General features: G+C 40.4%; 1 protein-coding gene across 1 annotated transcript in view; it reads right to left on the bottom strand.

Annotated features, from left to right (window-relative positions):
• CCDC62 (coiled-coil domain containing 62) overlaps positions 1-19,097 on the bottom strand; it is a 39,915-nt gene continuing 20,818 nt past the window's right edge. Inside the window, exons 10-13 of the mRNA XM_032603391.1 lie at positions 16,816-16,972; positions 13,384-13,509; positions 1,442-1,540; positions 1-744 (exon numbers count right to left, since the gene is read on the bottom strand). Coding sequence (XP_032459282.1) covers positions 1,448-1,540; positions 13,384-13,509; positions 16,816-16,972 — 376 coding nt within the window. The 3' untranslated portion in view covers positions 1-744; positions 1,442-1,447. The remainder of the gene's footprint in view (positions 745-1,441; positions 1,541-13,383; positions 13,510-16,815; positions 16,973-19,097) is intronic.

The following is a 19,097-nucleotide window of genomic DNA, read 5'->3' as shown; positions in this document are numbered from 1 at the left end:
CTGATCAGTATATTCTTTAAAAAATTACAAGTTAAAACAGAAATGTTTTAGTCTTTAATGATAAAAAAAATGCATATAAAACTTGATCTTCCAGCAAGCTTTTGTCTGTATAAGTTGATAGGACTACAACTGACCCAGACAAGAGGGGGCTCTGCTTAGCTTTTGGAACAGAAGGACCTCGACTGTCAGTAACCCAGGAGATAGTTTCTGGTTTAAAATATTTTATATCATATCATTTTATGTCTTTACACAGCAAAGTTCAGGGCTGAAAACCACAAGAGAACATATTTCTCATAGATTTGGAGCTGACTCTGATAAGCTACTGGTTATAATTTAAATGTATGCGCAGGTTTTTTAAAAAATCAGATAGTTAAAACAGCATTTTATATGTATGTATTCTCTATTTGATGTTCACACTTTGAAAGAGCTTCTCGAGTATTTAACTGTAGCGTGCATCTTTACAGAGAAGGCTTTTTCTCTCTTAGCATAATTCCAAGTTTGTATATTATATATAATATGCAATTAGGTCTAATTTCTTACACATGAAAGATATTTCTTACACATGAAAATGGTTAACCTGAAGACAAACAAAATATAGATGTTTAAAAATTAACTTTCAGTCTCTGCTCCCCTTTGGTATTAAATGTTGCTTACGAAGGATTACAATCCTCTTTTTGTTTTCAAGGTTAAGTATTAGGTATTGATGTCTGCTTCCTGCCTTCCACATGGATGAGAAATCGGCTTCTGTGCGAAGGAAATGGAGTTAAATAAAAATCAATGAGCACTGGATGGTGTGCTGTAAACTCCCAGTCTCTAAAAAGTTAACTGTATGTCTTGATTCTCACCAACATAAGGTCACGCAAAATATTATAAATATGAAAACTTCTCAGCAAAGAGAAAGAAGACAGGGAGACAGGGAGAGGGCTACTTACTTACTGCTTTCAGGGTCTTAAAAATGCTCTTATGCTTAAGTGGAAAACAACAGAAATGATTTTACCTTTTAACTGACCAAAACGGATTCTAAAGAAGCTTTGCCTATGAAATGAAGGTTTGATAGAAGGAAACACAAATCCAGAAAGTGCTTACTGGGTCAATAAGCCTTTTTATAAGACTTGAAACCCCACAGAAAGATTTCTTTCCAGACAGACGTTCAGATGAAATGCTGACATGTGAGTTTACATTCCGATTTTGAAAGCTATATGAATTCACTTCTTTGGTTTAAAGTTCTGGGTACTGAGAACAAGAACTTTCTGATCTGCATTTCTCTTATAAGTAACTGACATTTTACTCTGATTAAATTTAGAAGGTGTGTATAAATAGGTCAAACAAAAGAGCAAGGATTACAGGTCACACAAACGCACTGCTGTGACTCCACATTATCAGTGCTCCCAAGTTACTTATTAAATATAGATATAAGGTGAGATAAGGAAAGGTGACTTACCCATGATCACCATGAATACATGAATTTGTTTTCTTCAATTACTGAGAAGGGTATTTTTTTCAGCTGACTCTTCTGAGACTTCCACATTCTACAAAACAACTTCCAAATTAATACCCAGGATAGAACAACTAGAAAATACTTAAGAGGACGATACACAAATATAGCGGAAATGCCTTTAAAAGACCTTAGGGAATTAATGAAATACAATGAAGTAATTCCATATAACCACTGTCAACCACCCAAAAGATGTATTGATTTCCCGCTCATGTGTGGGGTCCCTGTCTCTAAACCGTAGCTGGAATGTTCTGTTTGCTTTACCATACGTGTATGGCTAAACCATGGCAATTGGCTGATGCCCAAATATAACTGGCTCTTTGTCAGCCTTTATATAGACTCTGTGGTGAGCCTTTAGTGAAGACAGTGGTCATCAAGAAGAATCAACAAGTCGTAGCGACACTTTGATTCATTACAGTGCCTACTGAGGGTGTAGCATTGTTAGGTCTGGGGGAAATATTAAAAAAGAAAAATAAGAAAAAGAAGGAAAGAAGAGGAGAAGGAAGCTTGGAAAGACACTGGTACACTCCAGTGGAGAACCTGGCCTTGCTCAGCCTCTGCCTCCTCCCACGGGGCCTACGTTTGAACCATGTTGGGATTATTCTCGGTGCTTCCAGACCTCTGTGCTCTTAATCATGCTGCTTCCTCTCTACTGGAAGAGGCTTCCTAGGTATTTTACACCCTGATGTATTTTATTTTATTTATTTAAAAACATCATTCTAGGGACTTCCTGGTGGCTCAGTGGTTGAGAATCCGCCTGTCAATGTAGGGGACATGGGTTCGAGCCCTGGTCCGGGAAGATCCCACATGCCGTGGAGCAACTAAGCCCGTGCGCCACAACTACTGAGCCTGTGCCCTACGGCCCACAAGCCACAACTACTGAGCCCATGTGCCACAACTACTGAAGCCCGCATGCCTAGAGCCCAAGCTCCGCAACAAGAGAAGCCACTGCAATGAGAAGCCCGTGCACCACAACGAAGAGCAGCCCCTGCTCGCCGCAACTAGAGAAAGCCCGTGCACAGCAATGAAGACCCAACATGGCCAAAAATAAATAAATTTATAAAAAAAGAAAAAAGAAAAGGTTAAGAACCCTGACAGGTCATCCCGACAGTTGCAAACTAGTGATGAGGATGTCCCATGTTCTGGTCAAAAGTCCAAATTCGGTTTCAGGCTGTGTCCCCCTGACCCCAACACCACAGGAAGCCTGCCATGGGTGAATGAGATGTGGCAGCTGTGCTGTTTTACTCTTTCCTTTTTTCTCTATTTTTAACTTATTGGGGGTTTTTAAATAGTTAATACCTGAGCATGGTTTCAAAAATATATATATTCTTAAATATATATATATATTAAAAAATATATATATATATATTCTTATTCCCATCCCATATGTAGAATACCACATGAATCTTTCAGCGTCCTGCTTCTTTTCACTTAATAGTATATCCTGGAAATATTTCTGCATCCAAGACCTTCCTATTCTGTCTCATGGTAATATTCCATGTGCCACGGCTATTCACTCAGTTCCTTCTTGCCAGACACTTGGATCGTTTCCTAACTCTTGCTGTTATAAAGCAATGCTGCCATGAAAAACTTGTACATATACTATTTTATACACATGCGGCTGTACCTGAACGAGAGAGTCCCAAAGTGACACTGCCACTGCAAAGGGTCAGCTCTTCTGCAGTTTTTAGAAAACACTGACAGATTCCTTGCCAGAAGGACTGAATCGCTTTGTGCTCCCCCAGCAATGTGTGAGTGCCTATTTCAGAGAAAGGCTTTGAATTAAGACCCTTGTCTTTAGCGACAGATGGCAAAACCCTGGTGAAGCAGACAGGCTGCTCAGAACTTACCCTGCTTCCTTACTGCAAAAATTAAGAATTTTTTACAACAGTATTTACTTTTTCTGTAACCAGTTATACTCTGTTCAAAGGACCAGAGGGGAGGTGTTTGCAAAGTGCATTGCCAAGTAGACTTCTGTTAGTTAAAATTCTGGTTTCCCAGCATCTTTTAGAATCAGTTAACAATCCATGGGAAAATATATGGCATCTGAAGACAGTATTTTTTTCCAACTAAATGATTATCTGATTAGAATCATGTGGGATGTTAAGCAAGAGATTTACTCACCTGCCCTCCCCTGTAAAATGAATGGTTGAGATTGGATCTCTCTTTAGGATCTTTCTAGCTCAAATATTCTCTTAAACCAACTTTTCACCAACCTCAAATAGCTTTAGCATTTTTTCAGTCTATACCTGAGGGTCACTGTTCTGCCTTTCTCCTGAACTCTTCCTATCAGTTCCATTCAAGGAGCACCCTCTGTAGCAGGTATGGCATGTGCTACACTGGGGAAGCCAGGATGAGTGAGAGGGGCTCCTTAACGCACGCACGGAGGAGCAGAGACCCATGGATGTAATCAGCTGTCATGTACTGTGACACGCACTCTAATGGAGATGCTTACACAAACACACTCCCAGCTGTGCTACGAGGACAAAAGTGAGGGAGCTCCTGATTACATCTTAGGTAGGAATTTAACATACAACCCTAAAGGAGAGGTTATTCTGAAATACAGTTGGTTCTGCTATGACACTTGTTTTGAAAACACACATTTGTTCCAACGCATCGGATATATTAGGGAACAACTTGAGCGTGATGTGAAGTTTGTGTTTGTTAATGTGCGACTTTGTCCACGAGAAACACTAGGTGAACTGGGCCGGACCGTGTAGGAATACACCCCCCACGCCCCTCCACCACCACCCGCGGCGTGTCACGAGCCACATCCATCCACATCTGCTGCTACGACTTTCCATCCACTAACCCTCCTTCTACCACTTTCCAGTAAGTCACAAGCTGCAACCTCCTCTCCGACGCCCAGTTCTACCTGCAGACTTCGAGTCTTTTTCAAGGTGAAGTGCCACATTTATGGTAATATTTGTGTATTTCTTAACTACTTAACATGTATAAAACTGTACTACCATTTTAATTACATTCCTGTCCTTTTAAAAAATGGGTCACTGATAAAGCTTTTGAGTGTTATGCTCAAAACCCCATTTTCCCCATAAACTGTGTGGTTTTTATTCTGCAGGTTTGCATTGTGTGGTGATATTTAGGAACCCATATGTCGCATTACGGCAGATATAACTGTGGTTATCAAAACACTAAACAGGACTGTGATATAATACTACATATCCTTTTTATTAGTGCATTAAATAATAAGATCTAGCAGCAGGCCTAATGGTCTGTAATGCTGAGGTAGTACTAAGTGTAAATGATATGTCAAGATATCCGTAATAACAGTAATACAGTAATATGGTAGAATAATAACAGTAATATGGTAGGAAACTCTCTGTGATCTCTACTAATGACAGAGTCACAGGTAGTATGTACTATGATGGCTTGTTTCCTATATTCATAATTGAAGGAAGTGCTACATTTTAATTAGAGGTTAATAAAAATAACCTTAGTGTAATTTTTACCCCCGTCAAAGTTTATGGATCCCCTGAATTCTATTCAAAAAACTCTGATGAAAAATCTCTGCCCAACAAATCCATAAAGACGGGAAGTGGCTGAGTGTCAGCCCAAGGCTGGGGGAGGCGGAGTGGGGAGAAACTGCCTGTGGGTACAAGGTTCTGATGAAAATGTTCTACAGTCAGACTATGGTGATGGTTGCACAACTTTGTAAATATACTAAAACCACTGAATTGTACACTTTTACATGGGAGAACTTTATGGTATGCACGTTATCCTTTAACAAAGCTGTTAAAAAATTTAAAAACCATCACCAATACTTAAAAATATGTTCTGCCCCAATGTAAATAAACTCCTTCACTAATGCTTCAAAGATTTTGTCAAGAAAAAAATCTTCCTAGAAACACCACAAAGTCCATCATGGTTTCTACTCTGAAAAGCTTATACGGCACACATGGCACAAATACTTTTAAAAATCACGATTCAGGGAGCCCATTATTCTTTAAGGTAATCTTTGCAATGACCTGTTGAAGCTAGTGGCAGTGAGCATGTTGATTCTAAAATGGTTAATGTCCTAGTTTCAGATCATCTGTCGCACAGAAACTGCCCCATAGAACTCTGAGTCTAACAAAATTCCAATGTGAAGAAGAGCTAAGCAAGAAATGCCACCAGAGAGAGTATTTCATGGAACAAGGCGAGGATGTTCACTCTCACTATTTCCATTCAGTATCGATCTGGAAGTCTTAGCCAGAGCAATAAGGTAAAGAAAAAGAAATAAGGCATAAAAATTAGAAAAAGAAATTCTTTATTCACAAATGACATGACTGTGTATGTAGAAAATCCTAAGAAGCTACAGAAAATCTACTAGAATAGGTGGATTTAGCAAAGATGCATTTTTTTTTTATTAGTCATCAATTTTATACACATCAGTGTATACATGTCAATCCCAATCTCCCAATTCAGCACACCACCATCCCCACCACCCTGCGGCTTTCCCCCCTTGGTGTCCATACGTTTCTTCTCTACATCTGTGTCTCAACTTCTGCCCCGCAAACTGGATCATCTGTACCATTTTTCTAGGTTCCATATACTTGCGTTAATATACGATATTTGTTTCTCTCTTTCTGATTTACTTCACCCTGTATGACAGTCTCTAGATCCATCCACGTCTCAACAAACGACCCAGTTTCGTTCCTTTTTATGGCTGAGTATTATTCCATTGTATATATGTACCACAACTTCTTTATCCATTCATCTGTCAATGGGCATTTAGGTTGCTTCCATGACCTGGCTATTGTAAATAGTGCTGCAATGAACACTGGGGTGCACGTGTCTTTTTGAATTATGGTTTTCTCTGGGTATATGCCCAGTAGTGGGATTGCTGGATCATATGGTAATTCTATTTTAGTTTTTTAAGGAACCTCCATACTGTTCTCCACAGTGGCTGTATCAATTTACATTCTCACCAACAGTGCAAGAGGGTTCCCTTTTCTCCACACCCTCTCCAGCATTTGCTGTTTGTAGATTTTCTGATGATGCCCATTCTAACTGGTGTGAGGTGATACCTCATTGTAGTTTTGATTTGCATTTCTCTAATAGTTAGTGATGTTGAGCAGCTTTTCATGTGCTTCTTGGCCACCTGTATGTCTTCTTTGGAGAAATGTCTATTTAGGTCTTCTGCCCATTTTTGGATTGGGTTGTTTGTTTTTTTAATATTGAGCTGCATGAGCTGTTTATATATTTTGCAGATTAATCCTTTGTCCTAATCCTTTGTTTGCAAATATTTTCTCCCATTCTGAGGGTTGTCCTTTTGTCTCTATGGTTTCCTTTGCTGTGCAAAAGCTTTTAAGTTTCATTAGGTCCCATTTGTTTATTTTTGTTTTTATTTCCATTACTCTAGGAGGTGGATCAAAAAAGATCTTGCTGTTTTTTATGTTAAAGAGTGTTCTTCCTATGTTTTCCTCTAAGAGTTTTATAGTGTCCGGTCTTACATTTAGGTCTCGAATCCATTTTGAGTTTATTTTTGTGTATGGTGTTAGGGAGTATTCTAATTTCATTCTTTTACACGTAGCTGTCCAGTTTTCCCAGCACCACTTATGCAAGAGACTGTCTTTTCTCCATTGTATATCCTTGCCTCCTTTGTCATAGATTAGTTGACCATAAGTGTGTGGGTTTATCTCTGGGCTTTCTATCTTATTCCATTGATCTATGTTTCTGTTTTTGTGCCAGTATCATATTGTCTTAATTATTGTAGCTTTTTAGTATAGTCCGAAGTCAGGGAGCCTGATTCCTCCAGCTCCTTTTTTTTCCCTCAAGACTGCTTTGGCTATTCGGGGTCCTTTGTGTCTCCATACAAATTTTAAGACTTTTTGTTCTAGTTCCGTAAAAAATGCCATTGGTAATTTGATAGGGATTGCATTGAATCTGTAGGTTGCTTTGAGTAGTATAGTCATTTTCACAGTATTGATTCTTCCAATCCAAGAACATGGTATATCTCTCCATTTGTTGGTATCATCTTTAATTTCTTTCATCAGTGTCTTATCGTTTTCTGCATACAGGTCTTTTGTCTCCCTAGGTAGGTTTATTCCTAGGTACTTTATTCTTTTTGTTGAAATGGTAAATGGGAATGTTTCCTTAATTTCTCTTTCAGATTTTTCATCATTAGTGTATAGGAATGCAAGAGATTAATGTGCATTAATTTTGTATCCTGCAGCTTTACCAAATTCATTGATTAGCTCTAGTAGTTTTCTGGTGGCGTTTTTAGAATTCTCTATGTATAGTATCATGTCGTCTGCAAACAGTGACACTTTTACTTCTTCTTTTCCAATTTGTATTCTTTTTATTTCTTTTTCTTCTCTGACTGCCGTAGCTAGGACTTCCAAAACTATGTTGAATAATAGTGGTGAGAGTGGACATCCTTGTCTTGTTCCTGATCTTAGAGGAAATGCTTTCAGTTTTTCAACACTGAGAATGATGTTTGCTGTGGGTTTGTCGTATCTGGCCTTTATTATGTTGAGGTAGGTTCCCTCTATGCCCACTTTCTGGAGAGTTTTTATCATAAATGGATGTTGAATTTTGTCAAAAGCTTTTTCTGCATCTATTGAGATAATCATATGGTTTTTCTCCTTCAATTTGTTAATATGGTATATCACATGGATTGATTTGCGTATATTGAAGAATCCTTGCATCCCTGGGATAAATCCCACTTGATCATGGTGTATGATCCTTTTAATGTGTTGTTGGGTTCTGTTTGCTAGTATTTTGTTGAGGATTTTTGCATCTATATTCATCAGTGATATTGGTCTGTAATTTTCTTTTTTTGTAGTATCTTTGTCTGGTTTTGGTACCAGGGTGATGGTGGCCTCATAGAATGAGTTTGGGAGTGTTCCTTCCTCTGCAATTTTTTGGAAGAGTTTGAGAAGGATGGGTGTTAGCTCTTCTCTAAATGTCTGATAGAATTCACCTGTGAAGCCATCTGGTCCTGGACTTTTGTTTGTTGGAAGACATTTAATCACAGTTTCAATTTCATTACTTGTGATTGGTCTGTTCATATTTTCTGTTTCTTCCTGGTTCAGTCTTGGAAGGTTGTCTCTTTCTAAGAATTTGTCCATTTTATTGGCATAGAGTTGCTTGTAGTAGTCCCTTAGGATGCTTTGTATTTCTGCAGTGTCTGTTGTAACTTCTCCTTTTTCATTTCTAATTTTATTGATTTGAGTACTCTCCCTCGTTTTCTTGACGAGTCTGGCTAATGGTTTATCAATTTTATTTATCTTCTCAAAGAATCAGCTTTTAGTTTTATTGATCTTTGTTATTGTTTTCTTTGTTTCTATTTCATTTATTTCAGCTCTGATCTTTATGATTTCTTTCCTTCTGCTAACTTTGGGTTTTGTTTGTTCTTCTTTCTCTAGTTCCTTTAGGTGTAAGGTCAGATTGTTTATTTGAGATTTTTCTTGTTTCTTGAGGTAGACTTGTATAGCTATAAACTTGCCTCTTAGAGCTGCTTTTGCTGCATCCCATAGGTTTCGGATGGTCGTGTTTTCATTGTCATTTGTCTCTAGGTAGTTTTTGATTTCCTTTTTGATTTCTTCATTGATCTCTTGGTTATTTAGTAACGTATTGTTTAGCCTCCATGTGTTTGTGTTTTTTACGTTTTTTTCCCTGTAATTGATTTCTAATCTCATAGCATTGTGGTCAGAAAAGATGCTTGATATGATTTCAATTTTCTTAAATTTACTGAGGCTTGATTTGTGACCCAAGGTGTGATCCATCCTGGAGAGTGTTCCGTGCGCACTTGAGAAGAAAGTGTAATCTGCTGTTTTTGGATGGAATGTCCTATAAATATCAATTAAATCTATTTGGTCTATTGTGTCATTTAAAGCTTCTGTTTCCTTATTTATTTTCATTTTGGATGATCTGTCCATTGGTGTAAGTGAGGTGTTAAAGTCCCCCACTATTATTGTGTTACTGTCAATTTCCTCTTTTATAGCTGTTAGCAATGCCTTATGTATTGAGGTGCTCCTGTGTTGTGTGCATATATATTTATAATTGTTATATCTTCTTCTTGGATTGATCCCTTGATCATTATATAGTGTCCTTCCTTGTCTCTTGTAACATTCTTTATTTTAAAGTCTATTTTGTCTGATATGAGTATTGCTACTCCAGCTTTCTTTTGATTTCCATTTGCATGGAATATCTTTTTCCATCCCCTCACTTTCAGTCTGTATGTGTCCCTAGGTCTGAAGTGGGTCTCTTGTAGACAACATATATATGGGTCTTGTTTTTTTTTTTTTTTTTTAATATTTTTATTTATTTATTTATGGCTGTGTTGGGTCTTCGTTTCTGTGTGAGGGCTTTCTCTAGTTGTGGCAAGCGGGGGCCACTCTTCATCGCGGTGCGCGGGCCTCTCACTGTCGCGGCCTCTCTTGCTGCGGAGCACAGGCTCCAGACGCGCAGGCTCAGTAATTGTGGCTCACAGGTCCAGTTGCTCTGCGGCATGTGGGATCTTCCCAGACCAGGGCTCGAACCCGTGTCCCCTGCATTGGCAGGCAGATTCTCAACCACTGCGCCACCAGGGAAGCCCGGGTCTTGTTTTTGTATCCATTCAGCAAGCCTGTGTCTTTTGGTTGGAACATTTAATCCATTCATGTTTAAGGTAATTATCGATATGTATGTTCCTATGACCATTTTCTTAATTGTTTTGGGTTTCTTATTGTAGGTCTTTTCCTTCTCTTGTGTTTCCCACTTAGAGAAGTCCCTTTAGCATTTGTTGTAGGGCTGGTTTGGTGGTGCTCTTAGCTTTTGCTTGTCTGTAAAGCTTTTGAGTTCTCCATCGAATCTGAATGAGATCCTTGCTGGGTAGAGTAATCTTGGTTGTAGGTTCTTCCCTTTCATCACTTTAAGTATATCATGCCACTCCCTTCTGGCTTGTAGAGTTTCTGCTGAGAAATCAGCTGTTAACCTTATGGGAGTTCCCTTGTATGTTATCTGTTGTTTTTCCCTTGCTGCTTTCAGTACTTTTTCTTTGTCTTTAATTTTTGCCAATTTGATTACTATGTGTCTCAGCCTGTTCCTCCTTGGGTTTATCCTGTACGGGACTCGCTGCACTTCCTGGACTTGGGTGGCTATTTCCTTTCCCATGTTAGGGAAGTTTTCAACTATAATCTCTTCAAATATTTTCTCTGGTCCTTTCTCTCTCTCTTCTCCTTCTGGGACCCCTATAATGCGAATGTTGTGGCGTTTAATGTTGTCCCAGAGGTCTCTTAGGCTGTCTTCTTTTCATTCTTTTTTCTTTATTCTGTGCTGCAGCAGTGGATTCCACCATTCTGTTTTCCAGGTCACTTATCCATTCTTCTGCCTCAGTTATTCTGCTATTGATTCCTTCTAGTGTAGTTTTCATTTCAGTTATAGTGTTGTTCATTCATCTCTGTTTGTTTGCTCTTTAATTCTTCTAGGTCTTTGTTAAACATTTCTTGCATCTTCTGGATCTTTGCCTCCATTCTTTTTCTGAGGTCCTGGATCATCTTCACTATCATTATTCTGAATTCTTTTTCTGGAAGGTTGCTTATCTCCACTTCATTTAGTTGTTTTTCTGGGTTTTTATCTTGTTCCTTCATCTGGTACATAGCCCTCTGCCTTTTCATCTGGTCTATCTTTCTGTGAATGTGGTTTTTGTTCCACAGGCTGCAGGACTGTAGTTCTTCTTGCTTCTGCTGTCTGCCCTCTGGTGGATGAGGCTATCTAAGAGGCTTGTGCAAGTTTCCTGCTAGTGTTGGAGGGTCTCCTGCAGAGGTGGGCGGTGGCTGTGGCTCACCATGGGGACCAGGACACTGGCAGCAGAAGTTCTGGGAAGTACTCCTTGGCGTGAGCCCTCCCACAGTCTGCCATCAGCCCCACCAAAGAGCCCAGGTAGCAAAGATGCAATTTATAAAAGGCAATTATCGTTCTTCATATCATCAACAAACAATTTGAGAATGAAATTTAAAATACCACATATGATGGCATCAATAAACAAAATGTTAGGAATAAATTTTTTAAAAGATGTGTAATGGGGCTTCCCTGGTGGCGCAGTGGTTAAGAATCCGCCTGCCAATGCAGGGGACACGGGTTAGAGCCCTGGTCCGGGAAGATCCCACATGCCGCGAAGCAACTAAGCCCGTGCGCCACAACTACTGAGCCTGTGCTCTAGAGCCCACAAGCCACAACTACTGAGCCCACGTGCCACAGCTACTGAGCCTGTGCACCTAGAGCCTGTGCTCTGCAACAAGAGAAGCCACCGCAATGAGAAGCCCGTCGACACAACTAGAGAAAGCCCATGCACAGCAACGAAGACCCAACGCAGCCAAAAATTAATACATTAATAAAATAAATTAAAAAGAAATGTGTAAGACCCCTACAATGAAAACTACAAAATATGGTTTAAGAGAAAAGAAGGAAGACCTAAGCAACTGGAGATATACTCTGTTCACAGATGTCAATCCTTCCCAAAGTGATCCGTAGATTCAATGAAATCACAATACCAGAGGGCACTTTTAAAAAACTGACACATTGACTCTAAAATTGCTATGGACACGGCAAAGGGCCTAGAATAGGCAAAACAATTTTGCAAACAAAGTCAAGGATGTATACTGATTTCAAGATTTCCTATAGAGTTATGTAATCCATTTGGTGTGGTATTGGTGTAAGGAGAACAACCATACCAATGGAACGGATTGGAGACTCCAGAAATAGACCCTTGAATATACAGTCAACAGATTTTCAATAAAGATGCTGAAAGTAATTCAATGGGGAAAGGACAGTCTTTTCAACAAACAATGACGATGATGGAGCTAAAATCTGTATGGAGAAAAATGAACCTGATCTTTACTTCACACCATCCACAAAATTTAAATAAGAGATAAACCATAGACCTAAACAGAACCAAAAAACTTCTAGGAGGAGAAAATATTCACAACCTTGAGGTATACTTCTTGGAACAAAAAACACACCATTAAAAAAAAAAAAAAAAAGGATAAATTGGACTTCATCAAAATTTCAAATTTCTGCTCTTTTATTCTTAAGAGAATGAAAAGGCAAGCCACAAACTAGGAGAAAATATTAATAATATATTTGACAAAAGATAAAGAACTTGTGTCTAGACTATATGAAAAACTCTTACAACTCAATTAATATAAAAGGAAACAAGCAAATTAAAAATGGGCAAAGGACTTAAAGACACTGCACAGAAGAAGACATATGAAGGGCCAAAGAGCACGTGAAGATGCACATCATTAGGTTATCAGGAAAATGCAAATTATTCAATGGCAACGAGATGCCATTTCAGATCTACTAGAATGGCTAAAATCAAATGGACCGACAAAATCAAGGCTGGGGGCTTCCCTGGTGGCGCAGTGGTTGAAAGTCCGCCTGCCGATGCAGGGGACACGGGTTCGTGCCCCGGTCCGGGAAGATCCCACATGCCACGGAGCGGCTGGGCCCGTGAGCCATGGCCGCTGAGCCTGCGCGTCCGGAGCCTGTGCTCTGCAACGGGAGAGGCCAGAGCAGTGAGAGGCCCACGGACCGCAAAAAAAAAAAAAAAAAAAAAAAAAGTTTCAGGAGAAAACAGGTATGGATGGGGGAAGATGAAACAAAACAGCAGAAAGCTGATGGTTACTGAAGCTCTGTGATTGGAAGTATTCTTTCTACATCTGTATTTGAAATCTTCTACAATAAAATATTTTTTAAAAATCCCCCAGAATGTACGTGCATGTGCCCAGGTAACTGGAAAGAGGAAGTCTGAGTGTGGCGACATCTGAGTATGACTTTCTCTTTCTCCTTAAACCCAGCCTGCTACCTCCTCCCCTTTCATTCTAACAGAAAGGGACGTGTGTGCACAACGACTGGAGTGTTTGCATACTACAGATGGGGTCAAAAGAAAAGGAACCACGTACATTTTTGGCGCTGCTGCTGAGATTCTCGGAGCTGATGGGGAGCAGAGTGCTCAGCTCCAGATCTGTAACCATCTGACGGGATTCTGCCAGCAAACGCTGAAGCTTGCTTGTGGGAGAAAAATCATCCTGGGAAAGCAACACAATTCCAGCATTCATGAAATCAAGAAGCACTTTTCATTGTTTATGTTTACAAGTACAATGTAACAAACACAAATGTTAACTGTTCATTAATGTTTGACTTTATTTTTCGTTTTGTTTTGCTTTGTTTTTGCGGTACCCGGGCATCTCACTGCCGTGGTCTCTCCGTTGCAGAGCACAGGCTCCGGACGCGCAGGCTCAGCGGCCATGGCTCACGGGCCCAGCCGCTCCGCGGCATGTGGGATCCTCCCGGACTGGGGCACGAACCTGTGTCCCCTGCATTGGCAGGCGGACTCTCAACCACTGCGCCACCAGGGAAGCCCAATGTTTGACTTTAGGTATTACATATCAAAGCAGGGCATTAAACACTAGAAGAACCAAATTCCATTTATTTCTTAGAACCTACTTTGCTAAATAATTTGACTTAAACAGAACTTACTACAACTAATTAAGTAACATCCATGTGATAAAAGAATCCTAGGCATTGTTTACCTCTCTTAAATCAACTTGCCAAGGCTGTAATTACCAGGTCAAAATACTTAAAAAATGCAACTTTAACACTAAAGTCTTGTTAGCTTTTAAAAATAAGTGGAAATATGCCTTAGTTTGTTTATTCTTATTTAATTTTCAACTTTGTGTAAAAAGTTTTCCACAGTGGACAATCTGTGAGTTTTCCACAGTGGACATAACAATTAACTGTACAATTAAGTGTACAGGGGCTTCTCTGGTGGCACAGTGGTTAAGAATCCACTTGCCAATGCAGGGGACATGGGTTTGATCCCTGGTCTGGGAAGATCCCACATGCCACGGAGCAGCTAAGCCCGTGCGCCACAACTACTGAGCCTGAGCTCTAGAGCCGGCGAGCCACAACTACTGAGCCCACATGCCACAACTACTGAAGCCCGCACGCCTAGAGCCTGTGCTCCACAACAAGAGAAGCCACTGCCATGAGAAGCCCGCACACCACAACGAAGAGTAGCCCCTGCTCGACACAACTAGAAAACCCGCGCGCAGCAACAGACCCAACGCACCCAAAAATAACTAATTAAGTGTACAATCTGATGACTTCCTACATACATGTGTACATGAGTACACACCCATGAAGCCATCCCCACAATGAATACGGGTCGCATTTATCACGCCTTTGGCCCTTTGGAATTCCTGCCTCTGTGAGTGCCTCCTTGCCATTCCCAGACAACTACTGATCTGCTTCCAGTCACCAGAGATTAGTTTGCATCTTCTAGAGTTTTATATAGACGTATTACATACTTTTGTCTGTCTGGCTTCTTTCACTCAGCGTAATTATCTTGAGATTTACCTATGCTGTATGTGTATAAATAGTTCATTCCTTTTTATTGCTGAGAAGTACTCCATTGTATGGATATACCACAGTTTTATCTATTCACCTACTGCAGTATATTTGGGTTGTTTCCAGTTTTTTTAGCGAGTGCAAATAAAGCTGCTTTAATATTTCTGTGGACGTATGTTTCCATTTCTCTAGGAGTAGAACAGCTGGGTCATATGGTAGGTGTATATTTAATTTTTTTTTAAGTAGTTTTTTAATAGAAAGTACCCAAGTGTTTTCTAGAGTGGCTCTACCATTTACATTCCCACCATCAGTGAACAAAAGTCCCAGGTGCACCGGATCCTAGTCAACACTTGGTGCAGTCAGTTTTGAACAAAGAGAACTAATAGTCATCAAATACCCTTTAGGGACCAGGCCCTCCAATATCCCCTTTAAACCAAGCAACTGTGATGTTATAACTGCACATTTGCAGGCGAAGAAACTGAGGCTCAAAGAAATTAAATAACTGGACTAACGTCACTGAGCTAAGACAAAGCAAAACCGGGATTTGAACCCAACTCATCTTCCCGGATATCTTCCCAAAATCACACCAAAAATAACTAAGTTTACTTGAACTTCTTTTCTTTACGAACCACCTGCAAGGGGGACCCCATTCATGTTGGAAACACTGGCTCATCCACAATAATGACACTGTAGACACAACCTCACTGCCTGTCTGTAGGGCCGTGGACAGACTACGGTTTATTCAATCACTGGCTCACACATCAAGCAACAACCAAAATGAAGAGGCTATAGGTCCACGGTGTCAGCACAGATGAAGGTCACAAAACACTGACAAAGCTGGAAAATCACATCAGAAAGGATACAGACGGCAGTTTACCATTCACGTACAGTTTAAACAAAGCAATAGTATGCAATTTAAAAAAAAATTGGGGTAGAGTTGCTTTACAACGTTGTGTCAGTTTCTGCTGTACAACGAAGTGAATCAGCTATGTGTATACATATGTCCCCTCCCTCTTGGACCTCCCTCCCTCCTGGGCCTCCCTCCCTCCCCCCCACCCCTCCCCTCCCCCCCGCATCTAGGTCACCACAGAGCACTGAGCTGAGCTTCCCTGTGCTATATGGCAGGTGCCCACTAGCTATCTGTTTTACACGTGGTAGTGTATATATGTCAATCCCAATCTCCCAATTCATCCCCCTCTCCCCCCGCGCTGTGTACACACATCTGTTCTCTACGTCTGCGTCTCTATTCCTGCCCTTAAGTATACACTTTTCTGTAAAACATAAAAGCATAAAGCAAGCATGGATGCAACTTCAGGGTAGTGGTTAACTGGTGGGGGTGGAGGGTAGGCACAGGCAGAATGGCACATGAACTTACCCTTTATCTGTAACATTTTATTTATTTCACAAGTTGAAAAATAAAGCAAACATGGCAAAATGTCAACGTGTTAAATCCGAACGTAAGTACATAGTTACTTGTATTTTTCATTTTCTATATGTTTAAAATATTTATTAAAAATAGATAGATCAGTCACCTGGAGGGCCTGAGGGACATCCTACCTGAAGTTATCTATAGGATATTTAAAGAAAAAGAGAAGGTAAATAATTATGACTTCAGTTAAGTAATATAAATTAAAGTTCTATAATTAAAAAAAAAAACCTGAAGAATAGCCAAAATTAAGCACACTAACAGTAGTGCTCTAGGGGAATTAAAAGTGTGCTGGGAGGGCTTCCCTGGTGGCGCAGTGGTTGGGAGTCCGCCTGCAGATGCAGGGGACACGGGTTCGTGCCCCGGTCCGGGAGGAGCTCACATGCCGCGGAGCGGCTGGGCCCGTGGGCCATGGCCGCTGGGCCTGCGTGTCCGGGGCCTGTGCTCCGCAATGGGAGAGGCCAAAACAGTGAGAGGCCCGCGTACAGCAAAAAAAAAAAAGTATGCTGGGGAGAAGTCTTGCTTGAATAAGCTGGGTATTTCTAAGCGAAATACAAACCTTTTCACTGGGCAATGCTGCATCTTCGTTGACTAACAAAATCTTAGATGAGTTCTTTTTATCAGAAGAGGACTCCGTCTCTATCAACTTCTCATCCTCTCTTAAGGCAGATTTTGAAGAACCCAAACAGTGGGACTGCTGGCTGGCAATCAGCTCACTGTGAATAATAAAACCAAAACAAAAACAGGCATCTTGAAACAAGAGCAGACACATGTCACCAGTACTGTTATACTTGAAAGTATCTCAACAGGACAAAAAAAAAAAATGTTTTCTTTTCTGATGATGAAGCTCAAGTCTGAATAGAACATTAGAGACCAAATTCCTCATTAAAGGGTAACTACAGAAGAGAGAATTGCCCTCCTCCCCACACCCACAAAAAAAAAAGCAAAGAAAAGAAGGTGTGAGAGACGAGATCATCCAAAAGAGGAAAAAAATGAATACAGCGTAAGGTTAAACATTGGAAGGTTCTAGGTTTTTGGTTTGTGAGACTGATTTTTGTTAATGGTCTTTTGCGAGTCCTTCTGTGAAAGCAGAATGGCACTGTTGTGGGTCCCTGATTCTTCCATAGGGTCTCAGTAGTTAGAGAGCAGACACGTGCAGCTAAGTTTCTGGTGCGTTGTTAACACCGGGCTCAAAGCAGAGCTGAGAGCAAGAGGCCCTGGAAACCTCTTCCTCCCACAGGCCCCGTGAGGCAGGCAGAGCAGGCCGCGGCGGCTGCCCCCTCCACACGTAAACCCCTGCGCGGCAAATGGAACGGTGGTATAAATGTGACCATTTTAGTCAGGTGATGAAGTAGGTACACAAGCTCGTATAATCTAAGGAAAAACAGGAAAACATCATTATCTTTTCCACTTAATCACGCGTTTGTCATGCGATGCCTTGGCCTCTGCTGGCAGGACGAGAAGTCACTTGAATCATTTCAAGCCACGGAGGTCAAAAGGGCCTTGAAAGAAAACTCTGAAATTGTCTTTGATTTTCTTTCATACACTAAGTTTAATATGTGTCCGCTCTGCTCTTAAAACGACTTAACACAAGCTTTTCCCTTAATATATGCGTGTTCTTGTTCAATAGTGAAAAATAGGAAGTTGTGCCCTCCTGGTACTTGCAATTATCTAAGATGATCTTTAAAAACCAAATATGAATAGATAATATTTAGTGTAAAAACCAGTTTTTGTTGACAGAATAACTGTATGATTTTTAAGCGACTCAGGCTTCTAAAAGGGCCAAACGATAATCTAAACAATGAAAATACCAGGAGGGAAGTTTAATCATAGAGTCCTATGAAAGTCAATGTGCTGATTAAAATAAGGCTCTCAAAACAGAGGCTTCATCCTTTCTGTAATTTAAGATCAAAGAGCTAGGTTTGCTTTAACAATAGCAGACGTTAGTGTAGCACCCCTCAACTCATTACAAGATTCAGCAATTTGAACAGTAAGATGAGCCTGAAAAATGCAGCCTATGCCAGAAACTAATCCATTTTTTTTCTCTTAAAAAAACCAGTTGGATAAGGGTGGTCAAAAGGCACAAACTTGCAGTTATGAGATACATAAGCACTAGGGATTTCACGTACAGTAGGATTAATGTAATTAACACTGCTGTAGGTTATATATAAAAGTTGTTGAGGGCTTCCCTGGTGGCGCAGTGGTTGAGAGTCCGCCTGCCGATGCAGGGGGACACGGATTCGTGCCCCGGTCCGGGAAGATCTCACATGCCGCGGAGCGGCTGGGCCCGTAAGCCATGGCCGCTGAGCCTGGGCGTCCGGAACCTGTGCTCCGCAACGGGAGAGGCCTCGTCAGTGAGAGGCCCACGTACCACAAAAAAAAAAAAAAAAAAAAAAAAGTTGTTGAGAAAGTAAATCCTAAGAGTTCTCATCACAAGGAAAAAATATATTTTTTTCTTTTTCTTTTACTTTGTGTCTCTATGAGATGATGGATGTTCACTAAACCTACTGTGGTCATCATTTCCTGATGCAGTGCAATCATTATGCCGAACACCTTAAATGTATACCGTGCTGCGTGCCAGTTATATCTCAATAAAACTGGAAAAAAAGAAACCAGTAACTGTTACCAGCTTATTAAATACAAATATTCTTTCCCCTGCATGATTTTTAAACGTAACAAAGTTTGGGAAATGTAAAGTGAACACAAAGGCCAAAGCAGTTGGATGTGTAAATAAGCCAATGGGGGCAAAAAGAATGTCTTATCTGGGGTCTAGGGAATGTAATCTGGACATGAAAGAAACGGCTTATCGATTCAAAAGGATCCTGGCTGAGGAATGCTCCA

Source organism: Phocoena sinus, chromosome 14 (genome assembly GCF_008692025.1).
Source record: "Phocoena sinus isolate mPhoSin1 chromosome 14, mPhoSin1.pri, whole genome shotgun sequence".
Lineage (NCBI taxonomy): Eukaryota > Metazoa > Chordata > Mammalia > Artiodactyla > Phocoenidae > Phocoena > Phocoena sinus.
The sequence above is the reverse complement of the archived record's forward strand: the minus strand, read 5'-3'. Positions and strand labels throughout refer to the sequence as shown.